This window comes from Lissotriton vulgaris, chromosome 10, assembly GCF_964263255.1.
Source record: "Lissotriton vulgaris chromosome 10, aLisVul1.2, whole genome shotgun sequence".
NCBI classification, from domain to species: Eukaryota; Metazoa; Chordata; class Amphibia; order Caudata; family Salamandridae; genus Lissotriton; species Lissotriton vulgaris.
Window position 1 is genome coordinate 25,978,039 of NC_141698.1, and position 12,187 is coordinate 25,990,225.

Genomic DNA, 12,187 nt, shown 5'->3' on the forward strand with positions numbered 1-12,187 from the left:
TTATGTGCCATTATGCAGCACATTTTGTGATAGTAATGCTTTATTAGTTTGTAATTATTAAGTGATGCCTCTGAGACCTGTTGTGTACACTTTGTGGGCTTACATCCCGCCCATTGTTTTTTTATTTTATTTAGTTTGTCCTTCAAAAATGCTTGCGTGCTAGTGGTAAATCCTTCCTCTTTGTCCCTCCTTTTTGTCGTTCGTTTCCCCCCAAGGAGCAGGGCCAAGTACTGTATCTTTATGCTTTGATCGTTTATCTGCTGTTTGGGAGACTATTTTTTACTTTGTTTCCTGGTCGTGTTACTGTTTGCCTGTGTTCAGCTTTGGCGCCATAGCTGCTTGCACTTAAACACAGCATTTGCCCCTCCCACCTCCTCCAAAGTGCTGCATGCCCGCCCCCACCTACCGCCGCGTCACTGTTTATTTTAACATTTTCTGTCCAATGCTGTTGAAAAGACAGTTTTAAGATTATAACAGTTGTTCTATCAGGTTTCCATGTAGTGCTTTGGACATCGGTTAATGTCATTAGCAAAGCTGCTCTAACGCACAGAGGATTTACAACATGGGTGCGCTTTTGAGCTCTACAGCAGCTGGAGTGGCGCCCATGAAGGCCAGCAGCAGCTCCTCCTTGCCATGACTACCGAGCACTGCCTCTGCTATTAAAGCTGTAACTTCTTCGGCCAGAGATCGGGCTGGCCGTCCTGATTGGAAAGCCTGATGCTGCTTGGATGCACGTAAGATGATTTAGTGTTGGCCTAGCCTGATAGAGCAGTGTTGTTCTTCAGAGGGAACATTTTGATTGCAGCAGAAACATCGCTACCTTAAGACTGCGTGTCACTGATGTTCATTCCGCTGCAGCGGCATAGAGCTCCTTCGAGGAGATTGCATTTGGTAACGAGAACAAAGGTGGCAGCTGCACTCCAGGAAGTGGCTGATAAATCTGACTTTTTACGACTCTCACTAGAGCGACAGAGATCGCCCACTCTGATCGTTTATTTAGTTCGGATTTTTTTAACCCGGACCTGTGTGTACAGTAGGGAGAGTGTATTCAGCAGTGTGGGAGGGAAGGGCAGGGCACGGTGACTTTGTGGGCTTGGTTTCTGCTCTGTAAGAGTCCTTGGCGGTCCGAGGTTGGTGTGAGAAAGCACTTGGGCTCTACATACATCAATAAATGAATATGAGATGCTTGAAAGGGCACACTTAACACCCAGTGCTCGCCACTGGTCTGTACATTGTGTACTGCGTTAGTGTGGTTTGTACGACTCTGCGTTTATATTGTCGCTAAGCGCCCCGAAGCTGCCTTAAATCCGACTTGTGTGCGCTATGTAAACAATAATTGCACGTGTAAATGTGTAGTCTTCGTATTCTACAGTTTTTGTGTTTCTGTTCGCTGTGCTTCCCGGACTCTTGAGATTTGTTTGGTATTTCACATGTGTACAATGCCTGGAAGCTGCCCGGATGCAGGACAATTGAGCGATTTCAAAAACAAAATCCTGAACCTTAGTTCACCCAATCACAAAATACACTTACATGTTTTGCATTATTGCTACACTGTAGTGCTTAAAGCTGTCTAAGACACAGTGTTGGTGCTATACACATATGTAGGCTATACATACATATATCTGGTGTTCATCGTGCATTAGAATCAGGCTGAACAAATTCAATGGTGGGTGGAAGAAAGATTTAACAGTATTGGATTGACTCCTTACTGTGTGTTTTCTATTACGTTACTTAATTGAAGTTTGGGTGACAATCAGTTTAATTGATAACGTTTTGTATATAGAGGAAACCATATTGAAAAATAGCTACACATCAGTTACTCTGCAACTAAACGAACGCACCCCTGGATTAATAGGGCTGCAATTACATTTCTTTTGGAGGGAAATGGCATGGGAAGGGGCGCTTGTGGGGCCTCAACTGTGCCAATAGCCAGGGCGAAGGAACAGGATCACATCTGGATTCTGAAACACATTTGGAACATGTGTGACCCACAAAGCATTTGCCATCCCCGGAGCCAGGGCCAGGCACGGCAGGGTCTCTGCGCTGTCTGTAGCCTTCACAGTAGACCCCAAACCAAAATATCGCCAGCTGTTATTCAGAAAGTATTTGTAGTGGAGTAGCGCAGTGCTAACTGAATGCCATCTAGGCGCTACGGTAATGGTTTAATGCGTTGGAATACTGACAGCTTGCAGATAACTGGAAACAGAGGGGTCTGCACATGTGAAAACACTTTCACACGGTCTGCTGCTGCTCATCAGGACCTTTAAGGAAGTGAGTGAACGGGCGAGTTAGAGCCCCGGGCCACTGTGGTGGGACCGACATAAGCAGAAACAGTCTGATCGCCCAAGGCATGTAGAGCTGGGACAGAGTCAACAACGTGACAGTCACTTGTCAGCCTCTGCTCATGTCAGGCTGAGCTGGGATTGGATAGGCCCCGGCTCTGCTTGACATGTGACTGCCAGCCACAGGCCTTTGATATGTGGGAGGTACCTGTAACTCATGAGTCCTCAATAGCTCAGCGTGTCTCAACCAGTGACAAAGTTTGTGTTATGTCTCCCCAGAGGGGAGAGAGTTCCCATTGGCTCAGTACTAGGTTATAGAATCTGGAGATGTGAGCAACAAGCCCAACTTTGCCACATGGTGTAATCCTGGGCACATGACTTAACTTTTTGCCCTCATTTCCATTTTCTGCAAAAATAAGGGTTGGTTACACATACGATGTAACATTGGAACCAAACATATGACAAACCTCGAGGCCGCACTGCGCATGCCACGTGATATTTGACTTTCATCAGCACTCACTGACCGCAAGATTGAACGCAGCAACAGGGAGGTGAAAGATTTTGGGGCCCAACACAGACACTCAGTGCTCAGTATGCATTATAGGCCAGGACACTGATGCATCCGCTCCGGGGATCTACTTTTGAACGCCTTGTCACTGGTTCAAGTCCCAGCGCCTGCACCACCCCCTTTGGAGGAGTGCCATTGAGTGGCCAACAATAAACATCTGTTATTCAGCACCAAGATGCCCTCATGCGCTTTCAGATGTGCCTATATAGTAGGGAAAACGCTATCCTGGGTTCTGAGGTTGTTTTCCAAGTCCCTATATACTGCATCAGTCCAGGCCTGCAGGCCTTCTTGAGGCACTGAATTATCTGTCCTCCCAGTTTATCCGTAGACCAACCCACCTCTGCCCACAACTTTTTCTTTTAGATGCAGAAAGCGCCTAGAGGTGAATCCAGCTGCATGGTGCACTATACATACATGTCCATCCATGTACCAATGGGGAAGCTGTGCATAAGACACTATACCGAATACTTAAAGAAGGCTTGCAAATTATCTATCTATCTATCTATCTATCTCTCTATCTATCTATCGCCCTCACTCTATCTATCTATCTATCTATCTATCTATCTATCGCCCTCACTCTATCTATCTATCTATCTATCGCCCTCACTCTATCTATCTATCTATCTATCTATCTATCTATCTATCTATCTATCTATCTATCTATCTATCTATCTATCTATCATCCTCACTCTATCTATCTATCTATCTATCTATCTATCTAAGTCTTGCAAATTTCTCTTTTTTCCAATACTCATATCTTGGATTTGACTATTCTTGTGGTGCACACAGCACAGTGAATTTGTCTCTAGAAATATAGAATACATGTTGTATAGGAATTCCATTCCCACCCACGATCCTGAACAGGGAGGGCAAAATGCTATTATTCTCTGCATTTACGTCACTGCATTACGTCACAGCCTTGAGATGCTGTGACGTCACGGTGCTCAGTCTTGGAGAGGGAGTCTGCCTCAGTCGGCCATTGTTTACTTCCGTGTTTACATGTGACAACATTTCAATTGTTTTTAGTAGTGCATGCAAATGCACCCGGAAAGCACGCTGGATGCAGGCAAAAGAATAAGTACTTTCAAAATGTTATAGCAAAGGCCTTTTTTTTTTTTACAGCAGCATGCTAAAGTACAGTCACAAATATTGGAGGCATGTTTCAGCTGGCGCCCTTCACAGCTGCCAATTATTTGTGTATGTAAGGAGATAGTATGCCAAAATAATCACCATTTTAAAACTTTTACCTCTTTGAGTGGCTTCTTGTACACTTTTCTTTTTTTAGTTTCTCTTATGACATTACAGCCCACCCATTCATCAGCAATCTGCCCTCACGCTCACCGCCCCAACCGTCCTCCCGTTCTCTAACCTCACCCGCCTTCCCGTTCACCAACCAAACCCAATTGCCAAAGGCAAAAGCTTGCCCATAAGCTTGTTAAACTTGTTAGCACTTCCTGGTAATTAGTTGCATCAAATTAGTACCAGTTTAACACCCAAATATAACAGTAATCTCCAGAAAGGTGACCAGTTAACCTTTGCAAAGGCCTTCCTCTGCTTGGCAACATGTGTTGCTGCATTCTTAGTACCTTTTGAACCGTTTGAGCTAGAAACAAACACATTTTTTGGTAAAATCTGCAAATTATGCAGCAGATGATGGATTAAGTGGCAAATATATAATTGTGTGAAAATCGCTGCAGCCATGCAATCACATAATTCCAGTGGCCCTACCTACAGTACTCCTCGCCCTCCATTACCTTTGTAAACCCTGCCTTACATATATTTTCTGCGAACATACGAAGTGACACACTTGCGGAAAGCAGGATTGGGCATTCAGACTGGCGCAGTGGTCAAACTGCCGGTGAAACTTACGGGTCATTGGACTTTGGGATCAAAGTGCCCAGCTCCTTGATTCGGTCGTTAATGTTAAACCGTCGCCGCCGTTCAACTGTGGCAAAAACAAAAAGAAACAAAAACAGTAATTAGTACCAGGCCAGGAAAACCAAATGAAGATGAGCTGATACACTCTTTCCCATAAGAAACAAAAACAGCAAATATTGCCAGACTAGCAAAACCAAAGGAAGATGAACTAATGCAGTCTGTCCTATAAGTGGGCATCGTTGATGCGGGAACACTGAGAAACCTGAGAGTGTTAAAGTAAAAAAATCACAAAAAGGATCCCACATAGCAGCTTTGAGGGTCTCCCAGTGAGAGGATACAGGATTCACTGAAAGCCACATATTTTGGTTGTAATAACGACCACCACCGCTACTTCCCTGTACCATTACCTTGTCACTATTACTTCAGCAGACCATCACTTCATACCTCTATCCATAACCCTAGACCTAACCCCAATCGTAGACGGTACCTAAACCCTAACCATAACTCTATCCCGAAACCTAAAGGAAATGAAATAATATTTATTTGCACCTACCCATGAAGAAAATACATTAAATTAATATGAACCCTAAATCTAACCATTAATTATTTTAAAGTAAATTGAATAAATTAAAGAACCCTGATGGTAACACTTGCCCTTAATTAAATCCAGTTTTTAATCACAGTCATTTTAATTATAAACTAAACTTACATTACATTTAATTCTTTTGTTACTAATCCTAAACCTATCCTGATGTAAATACTTTTAATTTCATTTGAATAAAGCAGTACTAACCATTCTGCAAAATGAAATTAAAATAAATGTTTTACATTAAGCCAATACTAGACTTATATGACATTTAAATTTAGTATATTTAATACTAACCCTAAATTAAAATAATTCAAATTACATTAGAATAAATTTAAGTAATACCAAAATCTGAATTCAATTAAATGATATTAAATGAATTAGCTACTAATCCTAACCCTACCCTAAATTAACTGAAAATAATGTTAATTTAATGATATCAAGTTAACAGTATTCTAATATTAAAAGTTAGATTAAATTAAAGGAAATGTTATTAAATTATTACGAATCCTAAGTCTAATTATACTAAATATTAGTCCTTACTCTAAACTAATTAAAGGTAAATAATAGTAAACTGAAGTTATAGTGTAATAACTCTAAATTTAAATAAATTAGATGAAATGAAATACCAAACTTGACCCGAATTCCAAATTATATTAATTATTAAGGAAGATAAAAACCTGGTTCTAAGCCTAATACTACTAAACGCTTACATTAAATGTCAAAATCCATATTCTTTGGATCACCTCAGCGACATGTTCCACCCACCACTTCGGTATTATCCAGGGCTTTTACGGATAATAACTACCCTGCACTCCTGGGCATCACACCCAATAGTTGAGACTGCGTGCCTTCGTTTATAATGGATCTATCTGTTTTTTTATCCCAAATGTATCCGGGACTTTAGACTGTGTGCTTTTTTCTTGTATAATGTACCTACCTATTTTACCCAATTGGTTCCCTCCCCCCCTAACTCTTTTGTATACCACCCTTAATCATGTAAAGCGCTCCGATACCCTCACAGGTCTGGTTCACGCTCTATAAAACTATAAAATAAATAAATGAAGAAATAACATGCCTCAATACTTCAATGACATAGAGGAACTGAGGAAAAGTAAAGTAAGGCCCCCACTCAAACGGTACAGAGAATCCCGGCAGTGCCTAAGATTAGCCATGTGATGTGTACGGGGACATGCCCACACTACACAACATTCACTCGAGTCACTGTGGGCATCCCTTAAAAAAACACTTCCACTGTACAAAACCTTTGGGAGGGAAGGATGGGCTAATAAGTAGGTCTGGCTGCTAAGGCAGAGAGAGCTGCTGGACTACATCTCGCACACCCTTATATATAGACTCGCGCAGTACCACACTTCCTGAATCCATCATGGCGCTAACTTACACTGTCAGTCTTTTACGTAGTCGGTTCTTCCAGACCATGGAAGGTGGGCATGTGCAGACTGTGGTTAACGGTTCAGGACAAATATATCATTAAGAAAGCGTGTGGAATTCTACTTTTGCATGAACCTCACCCCAGGATACCAAAGGCTGGCCCCCATATCGGCTCAAGAGTGTGACGTTCACAGCAGACAGTGGTGTCTGAGCATGACTGCCACCTGCTGGTGTGCAGGAGCAACACCCACCCTGAGAAGCTAAACATTTCTCACCAGAAGGTCAGGGAGTAAAGAACTGAAACCAAAGGTGGTAGTATTCATAGAGTGAGGTATATTTTTTTCTGTACTCTAACAAGTAGATGCAAGAGACGTTTGGGCTCTATTTGCTGTTTTCAATTCCTTCTGCACTTAGATGGGAACAGCTTTTTTTAGGAACAGAGAGATAGGAAGGGGTAAAGTATGGTAAGAGTAGGGCCCGGCGGAAGGAGGAGGTCTGCAAACAGACAGCAGCTGAGAGCCAGAGCTAGGGCACATCAGGACAGAGCTACCCCCCCCCACCCCCATATCCCACTGCACGGGGAGAGGGAAAGAGTGTCAGAAAGAAGAAGCAAAACCCTCTGCTCAGGGTGGAAAAGGAGAAGTGGCATTGGGGGTGGGGGGTTAGGTACGATACTGTTTGGGAAAGGTGCAGAGGTTTTCGGAGGGAGGGTACGCTAAAACTCACTGTAGAAAAAGTGACTTCATACAAACTGTGTTGGAAGGGTAAGGTGATGTCAGGAGTGCGCAAACCCCAATATCCAATGTGTGAGAAAGGTGAGGGGTGTCTGGAGACAGTTTACCCCTGTATTTACTACACATCATAGTTAATGAGTGCCAAAATGGAGTGTACCCCGATAGTCACTCTGTAGCATGGATAACAGGTGCCAGGAGGGAGCATACCCCGACAGTCGCTCTGTAGCATGGGTAAGTGTCGGAGGGATCGGACCAGGATAGTCGCTATGTAGCATGGGTAAGAGTGCTGGGAGCAATCGAACCCCGATAGTCGCTATGTAGCATGGGTAAGCGTGCCAGGGGGGATCGGACCCTGATAGTCGCTATGTAGCACAGGTAAGGGTGCCAGGGGGGATCGGACCCCGATAGTCGCTATGTAGCACAGGTAAGCGTGCCAGGGGGATCGGACCACGATAGTCGCTATGTAACATGGGTAAGTGTGCCAGGAGGGATCGGACCACGATAGTCGCTATGTCGCATGGGTATGGGTGTCGGGAGGGATTGGAACAGGATAGTTGCTAAGTAGCATGGGTAAGGGTGCCAGGAGGGATCGGACCACGATAGTCGCTATGTCGCATGGGTATGGGTGTCGGGAGGGATTGGAACAGGATAGTTGCTAAGTAGCATGGGTAACAGGTGCCAGGAGGGACCGGACCAGGATAGTTGCTAAGTAGCATGGGTAAGGGTGCCAGGGGGGAATCGGACCACAATAGTCGCTATGTAGCATGGGTAAGGGTGCCACAAGGGATCAGACCACGATAGTCACTTTGTAACATGGGTAAGAGTGCCAGGGGGGATCGGACCATGATAGTCGCTATGTAGCACAGGTTAGCGTGCCAGGGGGATCGGACCACGATAGTCGCTATGTAACATGGGTAAGGGTGCCAGAAGGGATCGGACCATGATAGTTGCTTTGTAGCATGGGTAAGGGTGCCGGGAGGGATCGGATCACAACAGTCACTATGTAGCATGGGTAAGCGTGCCAGGGGGGATCGGACCATGATAGTTGCTTTGTAACATGGGTAAGGGTGTTGGGAGGGATCGGACTCCGATAGTTGCTATGTAGCATGGGCAAGGGTGCTAGGAAGGATCGGACTATGATAGTCACTATGTAGCATGGGTAAGAGTGCCGGGAGCGATCGAACCCCGATAGTCGCTATGTCGCATGGGTAAGGGTACCAGGGGGGATCGTACCCCGATAGTCGCTATATAGCATGGGTAAGCGTGCCAGGGGTGATCGGACCATGATAGTTGCTATGTAGCATGGGTAAGAGTGCCGGGAGCGATCGAACCCCGATAGTCGCTTTGTCGCATGGGTAAGGGTGCCAGGAGGGATCGGACCCCGATAGTCGCTATGTAGCACAGGTAAGGGTGCCAGGAGGGATCGGACTATGATAGTTGCTACATAGCATGGGTAAGGGTGCCACAAGGGATCAGACCACGATAGTCGCTTTGTAACATGGGTAAGAGTGCCGGGAGTGATCGGACCCTGATAGTCGCTATGTAGTACAGGTAAGGGTGCCAGGAGGGATCGGACCACGATAGTCGCTATGTAACATGGGTAAGAGTGCCGGGAGTGATAGGACCCCGATAGTCACTATGTAGACCATGATAGTTGCATTGTAACATGGGTAAGGGTGTTGGGAGGGATCGGACTCCGACAGTTGCTATGTAGCATGGGTAAGGGTGCCAGGAGGGGTCGGACCACGATAGTCACTATGTAGCATGGGTAAGCGTGCCAGGGGGGATCGGACCACGAAAGTCGCTATGTAACATGGGTAAGGGTGCCAGGAGGGATCAGACCACGATAGTTGCTCTGTAGCATGGGTAAGGGTGCCGGGAGGGATCGGATCACGACAGTCACTATGTAGCATGGGTAAGCGTGCCAGGGGGGATCAGACCATGATAGTTGCTTTGTAACATGGGTAAGGGTGTTGGGAGGGATCGGACCCCAATAGTTGCTATGTAGCATGGGTAAGGGTGTCAAGAGGGATCGGACCACGATAGTCGCTATGTAGCACAGGTAAGAGTGCCAGGAGGGATAAGACCCCGATAGTCGCTATGTCGCATGGGTATGGGTGTCGGGAGGGATTGGAACAGGATAGTTGCTAAGTAGCATGGGTAAGGGTGCCAGGAGGGATCGGACCACGATAGTCGCTATGTCGCATGGGTATGGGTGTCGGGAGGGATTGGAACAGGATAGTTGCTAAGTAGCATGGGTAAGGGTGCCAGGAGGGGTCGGACCACGATAGTCACTATGTAGCATGGGTAAGCGTGCCAGGGGGGATCGGACCACGAAAGTCGCTATGTAACATGGGTAAGGGTGCCAGGAGGGATCAGACCACGATAGTTGCTCTGTAGCATGGGTAAGGGTGCCGGGAGGGATCGGATCACGACAGTCACTATGTAGCATGGGTAAGCGTGCCAGGGGAGATCAGACCATGATAGTTGCTTTGTAACATGGGTAAGGGTGTTGGGAGGGATCGGACCCCAATAGTTGCTATGTAGCATGGGTAAGGGTGTCAAGAGGGATCGGACCACGATAGTCGCTATGTAGCATGGGTAAGTGTGCCAGGAGGGATCGGACCACGATAGTCGCTATGTCGCATGGGTATGGGTGTCGGGAGGGATTGGAACAGGATAGTTGCTAAGTAGCATGGGTAAGGGTGCCAGGAGGGATCGGACCACGATAGTCGCCATGTCGCATGGGTATGGGTGTCGGGAGGGATTGGAACAGGATAGTTGCTAAGTAGCATGGGTAACAGGTGCCAGGAGGGACCGGACCAGGATAGTTGCTAAGTAGCATGGGTAAGGGTGCCAGGGGGGAATCGGACCACAATAGTCGCTATGTAGCATGGGTAAGGGTGCCACAAGGGATCAGACCACGATAGTCACTTTGTAACATGGGTAAGAGTGCCAGGGGGGATCGGACCATGATAGTCGCTATGTAGCACAGGTTAGCGTGCCAGGGGGATCGGACCACGATAGTCGCTATGTAACATGGGTAAGGGTGCCAGAAGGGATCGGACCATGATAGTTGCTTTGTAGCATGGGTAAGGGTGCCGGGAGGGATCGGATCACAACAGTCACTATGTAGCATGGGTAAGCGTGCCAGGGGGGATCGGACCATGATAGTTGCTTTGTAACATGGGTAAGGGTGTTGGGAGGGATCGGACTCCGATAGTTGCTATGTAGCATGGGCAAGGGTGCTAGGAAGGATCGGACTATGATAGTCACTATGTAGCATGGGTAAGAGTGCCGGGAGCGATCGAACCCCGATAGTCGCTATGTCGCATGGGTAAGGGTACCAGGGGGGATCGTACCCCGATAGTCGCTATATAGCATGGGTAAGCGTGCCAGGGGTGATCGGACCATGATAGTTGCTATGTAGCATGGGTAAGAGTGCCGGGAGCGATCGAACCCCGATAGTCGCTTTGTCGCATGGGTAAGGGTGCCAGGAGGGATCGGACCCCGATAGTCGCTATGTAGCACAGGTAAGGGTGCCAGGAGGGATCGGACTATGATAGTTGCTACGTAGCATGGGTAAGGGTGCCACAAGGGATCAGACCACGATAGTCGCTTTGTAACATGGGTAAGAGTGCCGGGAGTGATCGGACCCTGATAGTCGCTATGTAGTACAGGTAAGGGTGCCAGGAGGGATCGGACCACGATAGTCGCTATGTAACATGGGTAAGAGTGCCGGGAGTGATAGGACCCCGATAGTCACTATGTAGACCATGATAGTTGCATTGTAACATGGGTAAGGGTGTTGGGAGGGATCGGACTCCGACAGTTGCTATGTAGCATGGGTAAGGGTGCCAGGAGGGGTCGGACCACGATAGTCACTATGTAGCATGGGTAAGCGTGCCAGGGGGGATCGGACCACGAAAGTCGCTATGTAACATGGGTAAGGGTGCCAGGAGGGATCAGACCACGATAGTTGCTCTGTAGCATGGGTAAGGGTGCCGGGAGGGATCGGATCACGACAGTCACTATGTAGCATGGGTAAGCGTGCCAGGGGGGATCAGACCATGATAGTTGCTTTGTAACATGGGTAAGGGTGTTGGGAGGGATCGGACCCCAATAGTTGCTATGTAGCATGGGTAAGGGTGTCAAGAGGGATCGGACCACGATAGTCGCTATGTAGCACAGGTAAGAGTGCCAGGAGGGATCGGACCACGATAGTCGCTATGTAGCACAGGTAAGAGTGCCAGGAGGGATAAGACCCCGATAGTAGCTATGTAGCATGGGTAAGGGTGTCAGGAGGGATCGGACCACGATAATCGCTATGTAGCATGGGTAAGAGTGCCAGGGGGGATCGGACCACAATAGTGGCTATGTAGTATGCATAAGGGTGTCGGGAGGGATCGGACCCCGATAGTCGCTATGTAGCATGGGTAAGGGTGTCGGGAGGGATCGGACCCTGATAGTCGCTATGTAGCATGGGTAAGTGTTGGACAGGCCACGTGAAGGGCCGCTCCCCCTCTGCCCGACCAGGCCCGAGCCCGGCCCCTCAAGTGTCACACACCACCACTTCACGTTTTCCGTCCCCTCCGGGACCCTTGCCTCTGAACATATCGACCTCGTGGGCCCGATCCACTACCGGCCCGCGCCCCCAGCCTGGGCGCCATCTTGGACCCTCCACCACGAGGCCGCGTGGCCCCCGATCAACCCCAACCCTGGGCCTGGCCAGGCCTCAGACATCCCG

General features: G+C 47.4%; 1 protein-coding gene across 2 annotated transcripts in view; it reads right to left on the minus strand.

Annotated features, from left to right (window-relative positions):
- The window catches only part of TFE3 (transcription factor binding to IGHM enhancer 3), a 137,280-nt gene that overhangs the window by 13,841 nt on the left and 111,252 nt on the right, over positions 1–12,187 (minus strand). For both annotated transcript variants that reach the window (XM_086940305.1, XM_086940306.1), the window contains exon 8: positions 4,720–4,795. In XM_086940305.1, the coding sequence (XP_086796431.1) occupies positions 4,720–4,795 (76 nt within the window). The remainder of the gene's footprint in view (positions 1–4,719; positions 4,796–12,187) is intronic.